The 21,037-nt window shown below is 59.4% G+C and overlaps 1 protein-coding gene across 1 annotated transcript in view; it reads left to right on the forward strand.

Annotated features, from left to right (window-relative positions):
- Positions 1-562: 562 nt before the first annotated feature.
- Positions 563-21,037, forward strand: part of LOC142477771 (uncharacterized) — a gene marked incomplete at both ends in the record, with an annotated part of 33,743 nt that continues 13,268 nt past the window's right edge. Inside the window, 7 exons of the mRNA XM_075582377.1 lie at positions 563-680; positions 4,375-4,453; positions 7,245-7,334; positions 8,214-8,270; positions 13,928-13,991; positions 15,233-15,307; positions 20,518-20,662. Of these exons, the coding sequence (XP_075438492.1) occupies positions 563-680; positions 4,375-4,453; positions 7,245-7,334; positions 8,214-8,270; positions 13,928-13,991; positions 15,233-15,307; positions 20,518-20,662 (628 nt within the window). The remainder of the gene's footprint in view (positions 681-4,374; positions 4,454-7,244; positions 7,335-8,213; positions 8,271-13,927; positions 13,992-15,232; positions 15,308-20,517; positions 20,663-21,037) is intronic.

The raw sequence follows: 21,037 nt of genomic DNA on the forward strand, positions 1-21,037 counted from the left end.
CTCCTCTCTCCTCCCTCTTGCCCCTCTCTCTCTCCACCCTCCTCGTCTCCTCCCTCTCGCTCCTCTCTCTCTCTCCTCTCTCTTGCCCCTGTCTCTCTCCTCCCCTCTCCCCTCCCTCTTGACTTTCCACCCTCTTGCCCCTCTCTCTCCCCCCTCTTGCCCCTCTCTCTCCTCCCTCTTGCCCCTCTCTCTCCTCCCTCTTGCCCTTCTCTCTCCTCCCTCTTGCCCTTCTCTCTCCTCCCTCTTTCCCCTCCTCTCTCCTCCCTCTTGCCCCTCTCTCTCTCCTCCCTCTTGCCCCTCTCTCTCTCCTCCCTCTTGCCCCTCTCTCTCTCCTCCCTCTTGCCCCTCTCTCTCTCCTCCCTCCTGCCCCTCTCTCCTCCCTCTTGCCCCTCTCTGCCTCCCTCTTGCCCCCCTCTCTCCTCCCTCTCTTGCCCCCTCTCTCTCTCCTCCCTCTTGCCCCTCTCTCTCACCTCCCTCTTGCCCCTCTCTCTCTCCTCCCTCTTGCCCCTCTCTCTCTCCTCCCTCTTGCCCCTCTCTCTCTCCTCCCTCTTGCCCTGTGCAGCCTTTCTTCCGGCTGCTGAACCTGAGGAAGTTGGGCCTGAGTGACAACGAGATCCAGAGACTCCCCCCGGAGGTGGCAAACTTCATGCAGCTGGTGGAGCTGGACATCTCTCGCAACGGTGAGTGCGGGGGGGGGGAGGGGGGGGGGCGTGAGGGGGTATGTACTGCACTGTACCTACAGAGAGTGCGGGGGTGGGCGTGAGGGGGTATATACTGCACTGTACCTACAGAGAGTGCGGGGGTGGGCGTGAGGGGGTATATACTGCACTGTACCTACAGAGAGTGCGGGGGTGGGCGTGAGGGGGTATATACTGCACTGTACCTACAGAGAGTGCGGGGGGTGGGCGTGAGGGGGTATATACTGCACTATACCTACTGTGAGTGCAGGGGGTGGGCGTGAGGGGTTATTACTGCACTGTACCTACGAGGGGGGCGTGAGGGGTTATATACTGCACTATACCTACTGTGAGTGCAGGGGGTGGGCGTGAGGGGTTTATATACTGCACTATACCTACGAGGGGGCGTGAGGGGTTATATACTGCACTATACCTACAGTGAGTGCAGGGGGTGGGCGTGAGGGGTTATATACTGCACTATACCTACAGAGAGTGCGGGGGTGGGCGTGAGAGGGTATATACTGCACTATACCTACAGAGAGTGCGGGGGTGGGCGTGAGGGGGGTATATACTGCACTATACCTACTGTGAGGGCGTGAGGGGTTATATACTGCACTATATCTACGGGGGGGGGGCGTGAGGGGTTATATACTGCACTTACCTACGAGGGGGGCATGAGGGGTTATATACTGCACTATACCTACGAGGGGGCGTGAGGGGTTATATACTGCACTATACCTACGAGGGGGCGTGAGGGGTTATATACTGCACTATACCTATGGGGAAGGCGTGAGGGGTTATATACTGCACTATACCTACGGGGGGGGGGGCGTCAGGGGTTATATACTGCACTATACCTACGGGGGGGGGGGCGTCAGGGGGTTATATACTGCACTATACCTACGAGGGGGCGTGAGGGGTTAAATACTGCACTATAACCTACGGGGAAGGCGTGAGGGGTTATATACTGCACTATACCTACGGGGGGGGGGCGTGAGGGGTTATATACTGCACTATACCTACGAGGGGGGCATGAGGGGTTATATACTGCACTATACCTACGAGGGGGCGTGAGGGGTTATATACTGCACTATACCTACGGGGAAGGCGTGAGGGGTTATATACTGCACTATACCTACGGGGAAGGCGTGAGGGGTTATATACTGCACTATACCTACGGGGGGGGGGGCGTGAGGGGTTATATACTGCACTATACCTACAATGAGTGCATGGGGGGGGTGAGAGGAAGGGGTTATATACTGCACCATACCTACAGTGAGTGCATGGGGGGGCGAGAGGGAGGAGTTATATACTGCACTATACCTACCCCCTCACCTCTTTCCTTTCCTCCCTCTTTCCCTTCCCTCCCTCTTTCCCTTCCCTCCCTCCTCTGTACCTGTCCTCCCTTGGTCCCCCCCTCCTCTGTTCCTGTCCTCCCCCTCCTCTGTCCCTGTCCTCCCCCTCCTCTGTCCCTGTCCTCCCCCCTCCTCTGTCCCCACCCTCCTCTGTCCCTGTCCTCCCCCTCCTCTGTCCCTGTCCTCCCCCTCCTCTGTCCCTGTCCTCCCCCTCCTCTGTCCCTGTCCTCCCCCTCCTCTGTCCCTGTCCTCCCCCTCCTCTGTCCCTGTCCTCCCCCTCCTCTGTCCTGTCCTCCCCCCTCCTCTGTCCCTGTCCTCCCCCTCCTCTGTCCCTGTCCTCCCCCTCCTCTGTCCCGTCCTCCCCCTCCTCTGTCCCCGTCCTCCCCCTCCTCTGTCCCCGTCCTCCCCCTCCTCTGTCCCCGTCCTCCCCCTCCTCTGTCCCCGTCCTCCCCCTCCTCTGTCCCCGTCCTCCCCCTCCTCTGTCCCCGTCCTCCCCCTCCTCTGTCCCCCGTCCTCCCCCTCCTCTGTCCCCGTCCTCCCCCTCCTCTGTCCCCGTCCTCCCCATCCTCTGTCCCCGTCCTCTCCCCCTCCTCTGTCCCTGTCCTCCCCCTCCTCTGTCCCCGTCCTCCCCCTCCTCTGTCCCCGTCCTCCCCCCTCCTCTGTCCGTGTCCTCCCTTGTCCCCCCCCACCTCTCACCCTCTGTCCCTGTCCTCCTCTCCCCCCCCTCACATCTGTCCCTGTCCTCCCTATGCCCCCAACCTCTGTCCCTCTCCCCCCAACCTCTGTCCCTCTCCCCCCCGTCCTCCCTCTCCCCCCGTCCTCCCTCTCCCCGTCCTCCTCTCCCCCGTCCTCCCTCTCCCCCGGTCCTCCCTCTCCCCCGGTCCTCCCTCTCCCCCGTCTCCCTCTCCTCCGTCCTCCCTCTCCCCCGTCCTCCCCTCTCCCCCCGGTCCTCCCTCTCCCCCCGTCCTCCCTCTCCCCCTGTCCTCCCTCTCCCCCTGTCCTCCCTCTCCCCTTGTCCTCCCTCTCCCCCTGTCCTCCCCTCTCCCCCTGTCTCTCCCTCTCCCCCTGTCCTCCCTCTCCCCCTGGTCCTCCCTCTCCCCCTGTCCTCCCTCTCCCCCTGTCCTCCCTCTCCCCCCGTCCTCCCTCTCCCCCCGTCCTCCCTCTCCCCCGTCCTCCCTCTCCCCCCGTCCTCCCCTCTCCCCCCGTCCTCCCTCTCCCCGTGTCCTCCCTTCCCCTCACCTCTGTCCCTGTCCTCCCTCTCCCCTCACCTCTGTCCCTGTCCTCCCTCTCCCCGCCCTCTCACCTCTGTCCCTGTCCCTCCCTCTCCCCGCCCTCACCTCTGTCCCTGTCCTCCCTCTCCCCCCTCACCTCTGTCCCTGTCCTCCCTCTCCCCCCCTCACCTCTGTCCCCGTCCTCCCTCTCCCCCCGTCCCTCCCCTCTGTCCCCGTCCCTCCCCTCTGTCCCCGCCCTCCCTCTGTCCCCGCCCTCCCCTCTGTCCCCGCCCTCCCTCTGTCCCCGCCCTCCCTCTGTCCCCCGCCCTCCCTCTGTCCCCCGCCCTCCCTGTCCCCGCCCTCCCTCTGTCCCCGCCCTCACTCTGTCCCCGCCCTCACTCTGTCCCCCGCCCTCACTCTGTCCCTGTCCTCCCTCTCCCCCCCTCACCACTGTCCCCCGTCCTCCCTCTCCTCCCCTCACCTCTGTCCCCGTCCTCCCTCTCCCCCCCTCACCACTGTCCCTGTCCTCCCTCTCCCCCCTCACCTCTGTCCCTGTCCCTCTCCCCCCCCTCACCTCTGTCCCTGTCCTCCCTCTCCCCCCCCCCTCACCTCTGTCCCTGTCCTCCCTCTCCCCCCCTCACTTCTGTCCCTGTCCTCCCTCTCCCCCCCCTCACCTCTGTCCCTGTCCTCCCTCTCCCCCCCTCACCTCTTTCCCTGTCCTCCCTCTCCCCCCCTCACCTCTGTCCCTGTCCTCCCTCTCCCCCCCTCACCTCTGTCCTCCCTCTCCCCCCCTCACCTCTGTCCCTGCCCTCCCTCTCCCCCCTCACCTCTGTCCCTGCCCTCCCTCTCCCCCCCCTCACCTCTGTCACTGCCCTCCCTCTCCCCCCCCCTCACCTCTGTCCCTGCCCTCCCTCTCACCTCTGTCCCTGCCCTCCCTCTCCCCCCCTCACCTCTGTCCTCCCTCTCTCCCCCCCCTCACCTCTGTCCCTCCCTCTCTCTCCCCCGCACCCTCTCACCTCTGTCCCTGGCCCCCCCCCGGTTCCCCCCTCCCTCGGTCCCCCCCCACCCCCCTCCCTCCCGGTCCCCCCTTCCCCTCGGCCCCCCCCTTCTCACTCTGTTTCTTTATCTCAGACATTCCAGAAATCCCGGAAAGCATCAAGTTCTGCAAGTCCCTGGAGATCGCAGATTTCAGCGGGAATCCCCTGTCCCGGTAATATGAGCGTCTCCTCACTCTGCTCTCCCGAGTATCCTCACTCTCCTCTCCGAGTATCCTTACTCTCCTCTCCGAGTATCCTCACTCCCCGCTCCGAGTCTCCTCACTCTCCCCTCCGAGTCTCCTCACTCTCCTCTCCGAGTCTCCTCACTCTCCTCTCCGAGTCTCCTCACTCTCCTCTCCGAGTCTCTCACACTCTCCTCTCCGAGTCTCCTTACTCTCCTCTCCGAGTCTCCTTACTCTCCTCTCCGAGTCTCCTTACTCTCCTCTCCGAGTCTCCTTACTCTCCTCTCCGAGTCTCCTCACTCTCCTCTCCGAGTCTCCTCACTCTCCTCTCCGAGTCTCCTTACTCTCCTCTCCGAGTCTCCTTACTCTCCTCTCCGAGTCTCCTTACTCTCCTCTCCGAGTCTCCTTACTCTCCTCTCCGAGTCTCCTTACTCTCCTCTCCGAGTCTCCTTACTCTCCTCTCCGAGGTCTCCTTACTCTCCTCTCCGAGTCTCCTCACTCTCCTTTCCGAGTCTCCTCACTCTCCTCTCCGAGTCTCCTCACTCTCCTCTCCGAGTCTCCTCACTCTCCTCTCCGAGTCTCCTTACTCTCCTCTCCGAGTCTCCTTACTCTCCTCTCCGAGTCTCCTCACTCTCCTCTCCGAGTCTCCTTACTCTCCTCTCCGAGTATCCTTACTCTCCTCTCCGAGTATCCTTACTCTCCTCTCCGAGTCTCCTTACTCTCCTCTCCGAGTCTCCTCAATCTCCTCTCCGAGTCTCCTCACTCTCCTCTCCGAGTCTCCTTACTCTCCTCTCCGAGTCTCCCTACTCTCCTCTCCGAGTCTCCCTACTCTCCTCTCCGAGTCTCCCTACTCTCCTCTCCGAGTCTCCTTACTCTGAGTCTCCTCACTCTCCTCTCCGAGTCTCCTCACTCTCCTCTCTGAGTCTCCTCACTCTCCTCTCCGAGTCTCCTCACTCTCCTCTCCGAGTCTCCTCACTCTCCTCTCCGAGTCTCCTCACTCTCCTCTCCGAGTCTCCTCACTCTCCTCTCCGAGTCTCCTCACTCTCCTCTCCGAGTCTCCTCACTCCTCTCCGAGTCTCCTTACTCTCCTCTCCGAGTCTCCTTACTCTCCTCTCCGAGTCTCCTTACTCTCCTCTCCGAGTCTCCTTACTCTCCTCTCCGAGTCTCCTTACTCTCCTCTCCGAGTCTCCTTACTCTCCTCTCCGAGTCTCCTTACTCTCCTCTCCGAGTCTCCTTACTCTCCTCTGCGAGTCTCCTTACTCTCCTCTCCGAGTCTCCTTACTCTCCTCTCCGAGTCTCCTTACTCTCCGCTCCGAGTCTCCTTACTCTCCGCTCCGAGTCTCCTTACTCTCCTATGCGAGTCTCCTTACTCTCCTCTGCGAGTCTCCTTACTCTCCTCTCCTAGTCTCCTTACTCTCCTCTCCGAGTCTCCTTACCCTCCTCTCCGAGTATCCTCACTCTCCTCTCCCGAGTCTCCTTACTCTCCTCTCCGAGTATCCTCATTCTCCTCTCCGAGTCTCCTTACTCTCCTCTCCGAGTCTTCTTACTCTCCTCTCTGAGTCTCCCTACTCTCCTCTCCGAGTCTCCCTACTCTCCTCTCCGAGTCTCCTTACTCTCCTCTGCGAGTCTCCTTACTCTCCTCTGCGAGTCTCCTTACTCTCCTCTCCGAGTCTCCTTACTCTCCTCTCCGAGTCTCCTTACTCTCCTCTCCGAGTATCCTCACTCTCCTCTCCGAGTCTCCTTACTCTCCTCATCCGAGTATCCTCACTCTCCTCTCCGAGTCTCCTCACTCTCCGAGTCTCCTTACTCTCCGAGTCTCCTTACTCTCCGAGTCTCCTCACTCTCCGAGTCTCCTTACTCTCCGAGGTCTCCTTACTCTCCGAGTCTCCTCATTCTCCTCTCCGAGTCTCCTCACTCTCCGAGTCTCCTTACTCTTCTCTCCGAGTCTCCTTACTCTCCTCTCAGAGTCTCCTTCTCTCCTACCTATTCTCTCTCCTTTCCTTTCACTTTTTCCTCTGGTGTCATCCTCTTTTCCCTTCCTCTCTCTATCTCCCTTCCCTTTCTCCCTTCTCCCCCTCCTCCCGGCGCCTCCCTCCCCTCTCCCCCTCCTCCCGGCGCCTCTCTCCCCTCTCCCCCTCCTCCCGCCATCTCTCTCCCCTCTCCCCCTCCTCCCGTCGCCCCTCTCTCCCTCTCCGCCACCTCTCTCCCGTCTCCGCCCTCTCTCCCGTCTCCCCCTCCTCCCGCCGCCTCTCTCCCTCTCTCCCCCCTCCTCCCGCCGCCTCTCTCCCCCTCCTCCCGCCGCCCCTCTCCCCCTCCTCCCGCCGCCTCTCTCCCCTGTCCCCCCTCCTCCCGCCGCCCCTCTCCCCCCTCCTCCCGCCGCCTCTCTTCCCCTCCTCCCGCCGCCCCTCTCCCCTTCCTCCGCCGCCTCTCTCCCCCTCCTCCCGCCGCCCCTCTCCCCCCCTCTCCCGCCGCCCCTCTCCCCCTCCTCCCGCCGCCCCTCTCCCCCTCCTCCCGCCGCCCTCTCCCCCTCCTCCGCCGCCCTCTCCCCCTCCTCCCGCCGTCCCTCTCCCCCTCCTCCCGCCGCCTCTCTCCCCCTCCTCCCGCCGCCCCTCTCCCCCTCCTCCCGCCGCCTCTCTCCCCCTCCTCCCGCCGCCCCTCTCCCCCTCCTCCCGCCGCCTCTCTCCCCCTCCTCCCGCCGCCTCTCTCCCCCTCCTCCCGCCGCCCTCTCCCCCTCCTCCCGCCGCCTCTCTGACATCCCTTTCTTCTCTCCCTCCTGGCACAGGCTTCCGGCCGGATTCACCCAGCTCCGCAGCCTGGCGCACCTGGCACTGAACGATGTCTCTCTGCAGGCGTTACCCGGCGACATCGGGAAGTGAGTGCGTGCGCTATGCTCAACACTATATTAATAACATGGTCAGGGCGTCCGCAGGTAACCGGTCAACTGGATCAACAGCAGAGTTTATTTTGCAAACTGCTTTACTACATCTGACACGGGCAGAATGTGTGAGGCGTGTGCACGGAGGCGTGTGCACGGAGGCGTGTGCATGGAGGCGTGTGCACGGAGGCGTGTGCACGGAGGCGTGTGCACATTTACATGTGGGTATTTGAGATGGAGAGGAGGGGCTTTATCACAGTTCCTATCATGGTAAATTAAAGGCACAGTAATGTACGTGTGAGGGGTCAGCGTGTATATAATGCTCCCTCTGTACTGTACGTGTGAGGGGTCAGCGTGTATATAATGCTCCCTCTGTACTGTACGTGTGAGGGGTCAGCGTGTATATAACGCTCCCTCTGTACTGTACGTGTGAGGGGTCAGGGAGCGTTATATACACACTGACCCCTCACATGTATGCGTGTATATAACGCTCCCTCTGTACTGTACGTGTGAGGGGTCAGTGTGTATATAATGCTCCCTCTGTACTGTACGTGTGAGGGGTCAGTGTGTATATAATGCTCCCTCTGTACTGTACGTGTGAGGGGTCAGTGTGTATATAATGCTCCCTCTGTACTGTACGTGTGAGGGGTCAGTATGTATATAACGCTGCCTCTGTACTATATAAACGCGTACAATACAGAGGGAACGTTGTATACACACGTACAGTACAGAGGGAGCGTTATATACACACTGACCCCTCACATGTATGCGTGTTTATAACGCTCCCTCTGTACTGTACGCGTGTATACAACGTTCCCTCTGTATTGTATGTATGTATATAACGCTCTCTCTGTATAACACTTTCACTTTTTGTAGTTTGGCGAATCTGGTTACCTTAGAATTGCGTGAGAACCTCCTGAAGTCAGTACCCACGTGAGTCTCCCACCGCCACCCCCTCTATAACACCACCTCCCGCCACCCCCCTCTATAACACCACCTCCCGCCACCCCCCTCTATAACACCACCTCCCGCCATCTCCCTCTATAACACCACTTCCCGCCATCTCCCTCTATAACACCACCTCCCGCCATCCCCCACTATAACATGCCTGTCACTATGACACCAACTTGTATCAACACGTTTATATTTCTGGGTACTTGATTGAACAGAACAAATTGCAAAATAAATTGTGATTTATTTCCTTAATAGACAAACACACGACATCTGCAGAATACACTTAAAACCACACTCACGGGGATAAGGGAACGAAAGAAATTGTCCTTTGCCTGCAAGTGCAAGAAATGCAGCCTTGGTTTTAAAGTCCTGTGGTAATGTGGTTATTAACCCCTTCACTCCTGGACTGGTTGTTGCTGGGCTGGAACAAAGTCTTGCATCTTTACATCATGGATTAAAATTCCGGGGTCACACTGGGAAATACCTGGGGAGCCACAGTTATAGACTGGCCACAGCTATCTTTAACATGTGGATCCAATCCCCTCGTGGGAACAAAACAACCCACGAATAGCCAAGTTACCCCCCGTTCATAAGACCGGTCAAAAGGGCTGTCCGGTGGGCAGGGCGCATGGGTCAGGTTGACGCCCATGCCACTTAGCATACCTGGGCTACACCCATAACTTGGTGCCACTCCGTCTGATTTTTGACCAATAAATGTCAATAGACTGGCATCTGTGATACCTCAGAATGCCGGCCGTGTATAACTTATGGGTATCTGGGTCTTTTCAGAACTTACCCCTTTTAGACAGGGAGAATCTAAATCTGTGAGACCCCTTTGAGGCTCCGTCATAAAAATACCTACAGCTCATTGAAATGCCGGTTTCTATACTGCCATCATGTGTCGGTTAGAGGGTATGGCAAGCAATGCATTTTTTCCTTTTAACCTGGCAGGCAGGGAATGGCCTGCAAATGGGGAATAAAAATGGCTGGGACAGGGCAAACACAGTAATGCATGGCAAATAAGTTTAACCCCTTCCCTCCCCGTCACAACTACCTCCCGCCACCCCCCCCTCTATAACACCACCTCCCGCCACCCCCCACTATAACACCACCTCCCGCCACCCCCCACTATAACACCACCTCCCGCCACCCCCCATTATAACACCACCTCCCGCCATCCTCCTCTACAACACCACCTCCCGCCACCCCCCACTATAACACCTCCTCCAGCCACCCCCCTCTATAACACCACCTCCCGCCACACGCCATCCCCCTCTATAACACCACCTCCCGCCATCCCCCACTATAACACCACCTCCCGCCATTCCCCACTATAACACCACTTCCCGCCATTCCCCTCTATAAAACCACCTCCCGCCATTCCCCACTATAACACCACCTCCCGCCATTCCCCACTATAACACCACCTCCCGCCATTCCCCATTATAACACCACCTCCCGCCATCCCCCTCTACAACACCACCTCCCGCCACCCCCCACTATAACACCACCTCCAGCCATCCCCCTCTATAACACCCGCCACCCGCCACTATAACACCGCTACCCCCCACTATAACACCACCTCCTGCCACCCCCCATTATAACACCACCTCCCGCCATCCCCCTCTACAACACCACCTCCCGCCACCCCCCCACTATAACACCACCTTCAGCCATCCCCCTCTATAACACCACCTCCCGCTACCCCCCACTATAACACCACCTCCCGCCATCCCCCTCTATAACACCACCTCCCGCTACCCCCCACTATAACACCACCTCCCGCCATTCCCCACTATAACACCACCTCCCGCCATTCCCCACTATAACACCACCTCCCGCCATTCCCCATTATAACACCACCTCCCGCCATCCCCCTCTACAACACCACCTCCCGCCACCCCCCACTATAACACCACCTCCAGCCATCCCCCTCTATAACACCCGCCACCCGCCACTATAACACCGCTACCCCCCACTATAACACCACCTCCCGCCACCCCCCATTATAACACCACCTCCCGCCATCCCCCTCTACAACACCACCTCCCGCCACCCCCCACTATAACACCACCTTCAGCCATCCCCCTCTATAACACCACCTCCCGCTACCCCCCACTATAACACCACCTCCCGCCATCCCCCTCTATAACACCACCTCCCGCTACCCCCCACTATAACACCACCTCCCGCCATTCCCCACTATAACACCACCTCCCGCCATTCCCCATTATAACACCACCTCCCGCCATCCCCCTCTACAACACCACCTCCCGCCACCCCCCACTATAACACCACCTCCAGCCATCCCCCTCTATAACACCCGCCACCCGCCACTATAACACCGCTACCCCCCACTATAACACCACCTCCCGCCACCCCCCATTATAACACCACCTCCCGCCATCCCCCTCTACAACACCACCTCCCGCCACCCCCCACTATAACACCACCTTCAGCCTTCCCCCCACTATAACACAACCTCCCGCCATCCCCCTCTATAACACCACCTCCCGCCATTCCCCACTATAACGCCACCTCCTGCCATTCCCCACTATAACGCCACCTCCCGCCATTCCTCACTATAACACCACCTCCCGCCATTCCCCACTATAACACCACCTCCCGCCATCCCCCTCTACAACACCACCTCCCGCCACCCCCCACTATAACACCACCTCCAGCCATCCCCCTCTATAACACCCGCCACCCGCCACTATAACACCGCTTCCCCCCACTATAACACCACCTCCCGCCACCCCCCATTATAACACCACCTCCCGCCATCCCCCTCTACAACACCACCTCCCGCCACCCCCCACTATAACACCACCTTCAGCCATCCCCCTCTATAACACCACCTCCCGCCATCCCCCACTATAACGCCACCTCCTGCCATTCCCCACTATAACACCAACTCCCGCCATTCCTCACTATAACACCACCTCCCGCCATTCCCCACTATAACACCACCTCCCGCCATCCCCCACTATAACGCCACCTCCTGCCATTCCCCACTATAACACCACCTCCCGCCATTCCCCACTATAACACCACCTCCCGCCATCCCCCACTATAACGCCACCTCCTGCCATTCCCCACTATAACACCACCTCCCGCCATTCCCCACTATAACACCACCTTCCGCCATTCCCCACTATAACACCACCTCCCGCCATCCCCCACTATAACGCCACCTCCCGCCATTCCCCACTATAACACCACCTCCCGCCATTCCCCACTATAACACCACCTCCCGCCATTCCCCACTATAACACCACCTCCCGCCATTCCCCACTATAACACCACCTCCCGCCACCCCCCACTATAACACCACCTCCAGCCATCCCCCACTATAACACCACCTCCCGCCATTCCCCACTATAACACCACCTTCCGCCACCCCCCACTATAACACCACCTCCCGCCACTATAACACCACCTCCCGCCACCCCCACTATAACACCACCTCCCGCCACCCCCCACTATAACGCCACCCCCCTTCTATAACACCATCCCCCATTATAACACCTCCCCCACCCCCCATTATAACAACAGCTCCCTCTCTCTCACTCCCTCTCTCCCGTCTGTATGTCTCTCTCACCCCCTCTCTCTCCCGTCTGTAGGTCTCTCTCACCCCCTCTCTCTCCCGTCTGTATGTCTCTCTCACCCCCTCTCTCTCCCGTCTGTAGGTCTCTCTCACCCCTCTCTCTCCCGTCTGTAGGTTTCTCTCACCCCCTCTCTCTCCCGTCTGTAGGTTTCTCTCACCCCCTCTCTCTCCCGTCTGTAGGTCTCTCTCACCCTCTCTCTCCCGTCTGTATGTCTCTCTCACTCCCTCTCTCTCCCGTCTATATGTCTCTCACCCCCTCTCTCTCCCGTCTGTATGTCTCTCTCACCCCCTCTCTCTCTCCCGTCTGTATGTCTCTCTCACCCCCTCTCTCTCTCCCGTCTTTATGTCTCTCTCACCCCCTCTCTCTCTCCCGTCTTTTTGTCTCTCTCACCCCCTCTCTCTCTCCCGTCTGTATGTCTCTCTCACCCCCTCTCTCTCTCCCGTCTGTATGTCTCTCTCACCCCTTCTCTCTCCCGTCTTTTTGTCTCTCTCACCCCCTCTCTCTCCCGTCTTTTTGTCTCTCTCACCCCCTCTCTCTCTCCCGTCTGTATGTCTCTCTCACCCCCTCTCTCTCCCGTCTGTATGTCTCTCTCACCCCCTCTCTCTCCCGTCTGTATGTCTCTCTCACCCCCTCTCTCTCCCGTCTGTAGGTCTCTCTCACCCCTCTCTCTCCCGTCTGTATGTTTCTCTCACCCCCTCTCTCTCCCGTCTGTAGGTCTCTCTCACCCCCTCTCTCTCCTGTCTGTAGGTCTCTCTCACCCCTCTCTCCCGTCTGTATGTTTCTCTCACCCCCTCTCTCTCCCGTCTGTAGGTCTCTCTCACCCCCCCTCTCTCTCCCGTCTGTATGTCTCTCTCACCCCCTCTCTCTCCCGTCTGTATGTCTCTCTCACCCCCCCTCTCTCCCGTCTGTATGTCTCTCTCACCCCCTCTCTCTCCCGTCTGTATGTCTCTCTCACCCCCTCTCTCTCCCGTCTGTATGTCTCTCTCACCCCCTCTCTCTCCCGTCTGTAGGTTTCTCTCACCCCCTCTCTCTCCCGTCTGTATGTCTCTCTCACCCCCTCTCTCTCCCGTCTGTATGTCTCTCTCACCCCCTCTCTCTCCCGTCTGTATGTCTCTCGCACCCCCTCTGCCTCTCCCGTCAGTAGGTCTCTCTCACCCCCTCTCTCTCTCCCGTCTGTAGGTCTCTCTCACCCCCTCTCTCTCCCGGCTGTAGGTCTCTCTCACCCCCTCTCTCTCCCGGCTGTAGGTCTCTCTCACCCCCTCTCTCTCCCGGCTGTAGGTCTCTCTCACCCCCTCTCTCTCCCATCTGTATGTCTCTCTCACCCCCTCTCTCTCCCGTCTGTATGTCTCTCTCACCCCCTCTCTCTCCCGTCTGTATGTCTCTCTCTCCCGTCTGTATGTCTCTCACCCCCTCTCTCATGTCTGTAGGTCTCTCTCACCCCCTCTCTCTCCCGTCTGTATGTCTCTCTCACCCTCTCTCTCTCCCGTCTGTATGTCTCTCGCACCCCCTCTGCCTCTCCCGTCAGTAGGTCTCTCTCACCCCCTCTCTCTCTCCTGTCTGTAGGTCTCTCTCACCCCCTCTCTCTCCTGTCTGTAGGTCTCTCTCACCCCCTCTCTCTCCCGGCTGTAGGTCTCTCTCACCCCCTCTCTCTCCCGTCTGTATGTCTCTCTCACCCCCTCTCTCTCCCGTCTGTATGTCTCTCACCCCCTCTCTCTCTCATGTCTGTATGTCTCTCTCACCCCCTCTCTCTCCCGTCTGTAGGTCTCTCTCACCCCCTCTCTCTCCCGTCTGTAGGTCTCTCACCCCCTCTCTCTCTCCCGTCTGTAGGTCTCTCTCACTTTCTCTCTCCCGTCTGTAGGTCTCTCTCACTTTCTCTCTCCCGTCTGTAGGTCTCTCTCACCCCCTCTCTCTCTCCCGTCTGTAGGTCTCTCTCACCCCCTCTCTCTCTCCCGTCTGTAGGTCTCTCTCACCCCCTCTCTCTCCCGTCTGTAGGTCTCTCTCACCCCCTCTCTCTCCCGCCCGTAGGTCTCTCTCTTTCCTCGTTAAGTTGGAGCAGTTGGATCTGGGAAGTAACGACCTGCAGGTTCTGGTAAGAATGTCGGCACCTCTAGGACTGTACAGCTTATGATACTGTGCCTGTCACCTCTAGGACTGTATAGCAAATACTGCAGAGACAGTCACCTCTGGTGGTTTACGCTGCCTGTGTGTGCAGCAGTTACACGGCGCTGCCTGTGTGTGCCGGTTACACGGCGCTGCCTGTGTGTGCAGCGGTTACCCGGCGCTGCCTGTGTGTGCCGGTTACCCGGCGCTGCCTGTGTGTGCAGCGGTTACCCGGCGCTGCCTGTGTGTGCAGCGGTTACACGGCGCTGCCTGTGTGTGCCGGTTACCCGGCGCTGCCTGTGTGTGCAGCGGTTACACGGCGCTGCCTGTGTGTGACGGTTACCCGGCGCTGCCTGTGTGTGCAGCGATTACACGGCGCTGCCTTTGTGTGCAGCGGTTACACGGCGCTGCCTGTCTGTGCCGGTTACCCGGCGCTGCCTGTGTGTGCAGCGGTTACACGGCGCTGCCTGTGTGTGACGGTTACCCGGCGCTGCCTGTGTGTGCAGCGATTACACGGCGCTGCCTTTGTGTGCAGCGGTTACACGGCGCTGCCTGTGTGTGCAGCGGTTACCCGGCGCTGCCTGTGTGTGCCGGTTACACGGCGCTGCCTGTCTGTGCCGGTTACACGGCGCTGCCTGTGTGTGCAGAGGTTACCCGGCGCTGCCTGTGTGTGCCGGTTACCCGGCGCTGCCTGTGTGTGCCGGTTACACGGCGCTGCCTGTGTGTGACGGTTACCCGGCGCTGCCTGTGTGTGTCGGTTACCCGGCGCTGCCTGTGTGTGCAGCGGTTACCCGGCGCTGCCTGTGTGTGCCGGTTACACGGCGCTGCCTGTGTGTGACGGTTACCCGGCGCTGCCTGTGTGTGTCGGTTACCCGGCGCTGCCTGTGTGTGCAGCGGTTACACGGCGCTGCCTGTGTGCGCAGCGGTTACCCGGCGCTGCCTGTGTGTGTCGGTTACACAGCGCTGCCTGTGTGCGCAGCGGTTACCCGGCGCTGCCTGTGTGTGCAGAGGTTACCCGGCGCTGCCTGTGTGTGCAGAGGTTACCCGGCGCTGCCTGTGTGTGCAGCGGTTAAACGGCGCTGCCTGTGTGTGCAGCGGTTACACGGCGCTGCCTGTGTGTGCAGCGGTTACCCGGCGCTGCCTGTGTGCGCAGCAGTTACCCGGCGCTGCCTGTGTGCACAGCGGTTACACGGTGTGCTCGTGTATTGACTCCGCTCTCTCTCTCTGCAGCCGGACACCCTGGGCGCATTACCCAACCTCCGTGAGCTGTGGCTGGACAGGAACCAGCTTTCTGCGCTGCCCCAGGTGAGTCTGGGAAATGTGGGAGCAATCCCTGAGAGCCGAGTCAGGAACCGCTTGTTCCCCCAACTGTGTGATCTGCCCTAGAATAAGGATCTGCCCTAGAATAAGGATCTGCCCTAGAATAAGGATCTGCCCTAGAATGAGGATGCAGAACGTGACCGTTCTATCACTCGGCGCCCCTCCTTTCTGTACCACGGTGTGTCGTGTGTTGCAGGAGCTGGGGAACCTGCGACGCATTGTGTGATGTGTTGCGTACCTGCACGGTGTGTGACGATGTGTGTGTTGCAGGAGCTGGGGAATCTGCGACGCTTTGTGGGTGTGGTGTGTGTGATGTGTTGCGTACCTGCACGGTGTGTGACGACGTGTGTGTTGCAGGAGCTGGGGAACCTGTGACGCTTGGTGTGTGATGTGTTGCGTACCTGCACGGTGTGTGACTGTGTGTGTTGCAGGAGCTGGGGAATCTGCGTCGCTTGGTGTGTGTGTGTGTGATGTGTTGCGTACCTGCACGTTGTGTGACGATGTGTGTGTTGCAGGAGCTGGGGAACCCGCAATGCTTGGGTGTGTGTGTGTGTGTGGCGATGTGTGTGTTGCAGGAGCTGGGGAACCCGCAATGCTTGGGTGTGTGTGTGTGTGTGACGATGTGTGTGTTGCATGAGCTGGATAACTTGCGACGCTTGGTGTGTGATGTGTTGCGTACCTGCACGGGGTGTGACTGTGTGTGTTACAGGAGCTGGGGAACCTGTGACTCTTTGTGTGGGTGGGTGTGTGATGTGTTGCGTACCTGCACGGTGTGCGACGATGTGTGTGTGGCGATGTGTGTGTGGCGATGTGTGTGTGGCGATCTGTGTGTGGCGATCTGTGTGTGGCGATCTGTGTGTGGCGATGTGTGTGTGGCGATGTGTGTGTGACGTTGTGTGTGTGACGATGTGTGTGTTGCAGGAGCTGGGGAACCTGCGACTGTGTGTGTGTGTGTGTGTGTGTGACGATGTGTGTGTTGCAGGAGCTGGGGAACCTGCGACGCTTGGTGTGTGTGTGTGTGTGTGTGTGACGATGTGTGTGTTGCAGGAGCTGGGGAACCTGCGACTGTGTGTGTGTGTGTGTGTGACGATGTGTGTGTTGCAGAAGCTGGGGAACCTGCGACGGTATGTGTGTGTGTGTGTGTGTGTGTGTGACGATGTGTGTGTTGCAGGAGCTGGGGAACCTGCGACGCTTGGTGTGTGTGTGTGACGATGTGTGTGTTGCAGGAGCTGGGGAACTTGCGACGCTTGGGGGGTGTGTGTGTGTGTGTGTGTGTGTGTGTGTGTGTGTGACACGATGTGTGTGTTGCAGGAGCTGGGGATCCTGCGTCGCTGTGTGTGTGTGTGACAATGTGTGTGTTGCAGGAGCTGGGGAACCTGCGTCGCTGTGTGTGTGTGTGACGATGTGTGTGTTGCAGGAGCTGGGGAACCTGCGTCGCTTGGTGTGTGTGTGTGTGTGTGTCTGTGTGTGTGACGATGTGTGTGTTGCAGAAGCTGGGGAACCTGCGACGGTGTGTGTGTGTGTGACACGATGTGTGTGTTGCAGGAGCTGGGGAACCTGCGACTGTGTGTGTGTGTGTGTGTGTGTGTGTGTGTGTGTGACGATGTGTGTGTTGCAGGAGCTGGGGAACCTGCGACGCTTGGTGTGTGTGTGTGTGTGTAACGATGTGTGTGTTGCAGGAGCTGGGGAACCTGCGACTGTGTGTGTGTGTGTGACGATGTGTGTGTTGCAGAAGCTGGGGAACCTGCGACGGTATGTGTGTGTATGTGTGTGTGTGTGTGTGACGATGTGTGTGTTGCAGGAGCTGGGGAACCTGCGACGCTTGGTGTGTGTGTGTGACGATGTGTGTGTTGCAGGAGCTGGGGAACCTGCGACGCTTGGGGTGTGTGTGTGTGTGACACGATGTGTGTGTTGCAGGAGCTGGGGAACCTGCGTCGCTGTGTGTGTGTGTGTGTGTGTGTGTGACGATGTGTGTGTTGCAGGAGCTGGGGAACCTGCGTCGCTTGGTGTGTGTGTGTGTGTGACGATGTGTGTGTTGCAGAAGCTGGGGAACCTGCGACGGTATGTGTGTGTGTGTGTGTGTGTGTGTGTGTGACGATGTGTGTGTTGCAGGAGCTGGGGAACCTGCGACGCTTGGTGTGTGTGTGTGACGATGTGTGTGTTGCAGGAGCTGGGGAACTTGCGACGCTTGGGGTGTGTGTGTGTGTGTGTGTGACACGATGTGTGTGTTGCAGGAGCTGGGGATCCTGCGTCGCTGTGTGTGTGTGTGACAATGTGTGTGTTGCAGGAGCTGGGGAACCTGCGTCGCTGTGTGTGTGTGTGACGATGTGTGTGTTGCAGGAGCTGGGGAACCTGCGTCGCTTGGTGTGTGTGTGTGTGTGTCTGTGTGTGTGACGATGTGTGTGTTGCAGAAGCTGGGGAACCTGCGACGGTGTGTGTGTGTGTGACATGATGTGTGTGTTGCAGGAGCTGGGGAACCTGCGATTGTGTGTGTGTGTGTGTGTGTGTGTGTGTGTGTGTGACGATGTGTGTGTTGCAGGAGCTGGGGAACCTGCGACGCTTGGTGTGTGTGTGTGTGTGTGTGTGTGTGTGTGACGATGTGTGTGTTGCAGAAGCTGGGGAACCTGCGACGGTATGTGTGTGTGTGTGACGATGTGTGTGTTGCAGGAGCTGGGGAACCTGCGACGCTTGGTGTGTGTGTGTGACGATGTGTGTGTTGCAGGAGCTGGGGAACCTGCGACGCTTGGGGTGTGTGTGTGTGTGTGTGACACGATGTGTGTGTTGCAGGAGCTGGGGATCCTGCGTCGCTTGGTGTGTGTGTGACAATGTGTGTGTTGCAGGAGCTGGGGAACCTGCGACGCTTGGTGTGTGTGTGTGACGATGTGTGTGTTGCAGGAGCTGGGGAACCTGCGTTGCTTGGTGTGTGTGTGTGTCTGTGTGTGTGACGATGTGTGTGTTGCAGAAGCTGGGGAACCTGCGACGGTGTGTGTGTGTGACACGATGTGTGTGTTGCAGGAGCTGAGGAACCTGCGTCGCTGTGTGTGTGTGTGTGACGATGTGTGCGTTGCAGGAGCTGGGGAACCTGCGACGCTTGATGTGTGTGTGTCTGTGTGTGTGTGTGTGTGTGTGTGACGATGTGTGTGTTGCAGGAGCTGGGGAACCTGCGTCGCTGTGTGTGTGTGTGTGTGTGACGATGTGTGCATTGCAGGAGCTGGGGAACCTGCGTCGCTGTGTGTGTGTGTGTGTGTGTGTGTGTGACGATGTGTGTGTTGCAGGAGCTGGGGAACCTGCGTCGCTGTGTGTGTGTGTGTGTGTGTGTGACGATGTGTGCGTTGCAGGAGCTGGGGAACCTGCGATGCTTGGTGTGTGTGTGTGTGTGTGACGATGTGTGCGTTGCAGGAGCTGGGGAACCTGCGTCGCTGTGTGTGTGTGTGTGACACGATGTGTGTGTTGCAGGAGCTGGGGATCCTGCGTCGCTGTGTGTGTGTGTGTGTGACACGATGTGTGTGTTGCAGGAGCTGGGGATCCTGCGTCGCTGTGTGTGTGTGTGTGTGTGTGTGTGTGTGTGTGTGTGACGATGTGTGCGTTGCAGGAGCTGGGGAACCTGCGTCGCTTGGTGTGTGTGTGTGACGATGTGTGTGTTGCAGGAGCTGGGGAACCTGCATCGCTTGGTGTCTGTGTGTGTGACGATGTGTGCATTGCAGGAGCTGGGGAACCTGCGACGCTTGGTGTGTGTGTGTGTGTGTGTGTGTGTGTGTGTGTGACGATGTGTGTGTTGCAGGAGCTGGGGAACCTGCGTCGCTGTGTGTGTGTGTGTGTGTGTGTGACGATGTGTGTGTTGCAGGAGCTGGGGAACCTGCGACGCTTGGTGTGTGTGTGTGTGTGTGTGTGTGTGACGATGTGTGTGTTGCAGGAGCTGGGGAACCTGCGTCGCTGTGTGTGTGTGTGACGATGTGTGCGTTGCAGGAGCTGGGGAACCTGCGACGCTTGGTGTGTGTGTGTGTGTGTGTGTGTGTGTGTGACGATGTGTGTGTTGCAGGAGCTGGGGAACCTGCATCGCTGTGTGTGTGTGTGTGTGTGACGATGTGTGCGTTGCAGGAGCTGGGGAACCTGCGACGCTTGGTGTGTGTGTGTGTGTGACGATGTGTGCGTTGCAGGAGCTGGGGAACCTGCGTCGCTGTGTGTGTGTGTTTGTGTGTGTGTGACGATGTGTGCGTTGCAGGAGCTGGGGAACCTGCGACGCTTGGTGTGTGTGTGTGTGTGTGACGATGTGTGCGTTGCAGGAGCTGGGGAACCTGCGACGCTTGGTGTGTGTGTGTGTGTATGTGTGTGTGAGACGATGTGTGTGTTGCAGGAGCTGGGGAACCTGCGACGCTTGGTGTGTGTGTGTGTGTGTGTGTGTGTGTGTGTGTGTGTGTGACGATGTGTGTGTTGCAGGAGCTGGGGAACCTGCGATGCTTGGTGTGTGTGTGTGTGTGTGTGACGATGTGTGCTTTGCAGGAGCTGGTGAACCTGCGATGCTTGGTGTGTTTGTGTGTGTGTGTGACGATGTGTGCGTTGCAGGAGCTGGGGAACCTGCGACGCTTGGTGTGTGTGTGTGTGTGTGTGTGACGATGTGTGCGTTGCAGGAGCTGGGGAACCTGCGACGCTTGGTGTGTGTGTGTGTGTGTGTGTGTGACGATGTGTGCGTTGCAGGAGCTGGGGAACCTGCGACGCTTGGTGTGTGTGTGTGTGTGTGTGTGAGACGATGTGTGCGTTGCAGGAGCTGGGGAACCTGCGACGGTGTGTGTGTGTGTGTGTGACGATGTGTGCGTTGCAGGAGCTGGGGAACCTGCGACGGTGTGTGTGTGTGTGTGTGTGTGTGTGTGTGTGTGTGTGATGATGTGTGCGTTGCAGGAGCTGGGGAACCTGCGACGGTGTGTGTGTGTGTGTGTGTGACGATGTGTGCGTTGCAGGAGCTGGGGAACCTGCGACGCTGTGTGTGTGTGTGTGTGTGTGTGTGTGTGTGACGATGTGTGCGTTGCAGGAGCTGGGGAACCTGCGACTGTGTGTGTGTGTGTGTGACGATGTGTGCGTTGCAGGAGCTGGGGAACCTGCGACTGTGTGTGTGTGTGTGACGATGTGTGCGTTGCAGGAGCTGGGGAACCTGCGACTGTGTGTGTGTGTGTGTGTGTGTGACGATGTGTGCGTTGCAGGAGCTGGGGAACCTGCGACGCTTGGTGTGTCTCGACGTGTCGGAGAACAAACTGGAGCAGCTCCCGTCCGAGATCAGCGGCCTGGTGTCTCTCACAGACCTGCTCCTGTCCCAGAACCTGCTCAGCACTCTGCCCCCCGGCCTCGGTCAGTCTGACTGCAGCGATCTCTAATGGCACAGGCTTACCTGCGCGGTACCCGCCCCTCCCCTTCCCTTCCCTCCCCCGCCCCTCCCTCCCCCACCCTTCCCTCCCTCCCCCGCCACTCCCTCCCCCGCCCCTCCCCCACCCCTCCCTCCCCCGCCCCTCCTCTCGCCCGCCCGCCCCCTCTCGCCCGCCCGCCCCCCTCTCGCCCGCCCGCCCCCTCTCGCCCGCCCGCCCCCTCTCGCCCTGCCCCCCTCTCGCCCCGCCCCCCTCTCGCCCTGCCCCCCCTCTCGCCCTGCCCCCCCTCTCGCCCCGCCCCCCCTCTCGCCCCGCCCCCCCCTCGCTCCGTGCCCCCCCTCGCCCCGCCCCCCCTCTCGCC

The sequence above is a fragment of the Ascaphus truei genome, unplaced genomic scaffold (genome assembly GCF_040206685.1).
Source record: "Ascaphus truei isolate aAscTru1 unplaced genomic scaffold, aAscTru1.hap1 HAP1_SCAFFOLD_2314, whole genome shotgun sequence".
In the NCBI taxonomy this organism is placed as follows: domain Eukaryota; kingdom Metazoa; phylum Chordata; class Amphibia; order Anura; family Ascaphidae; genus Ascaphus; species Ascaphus truei.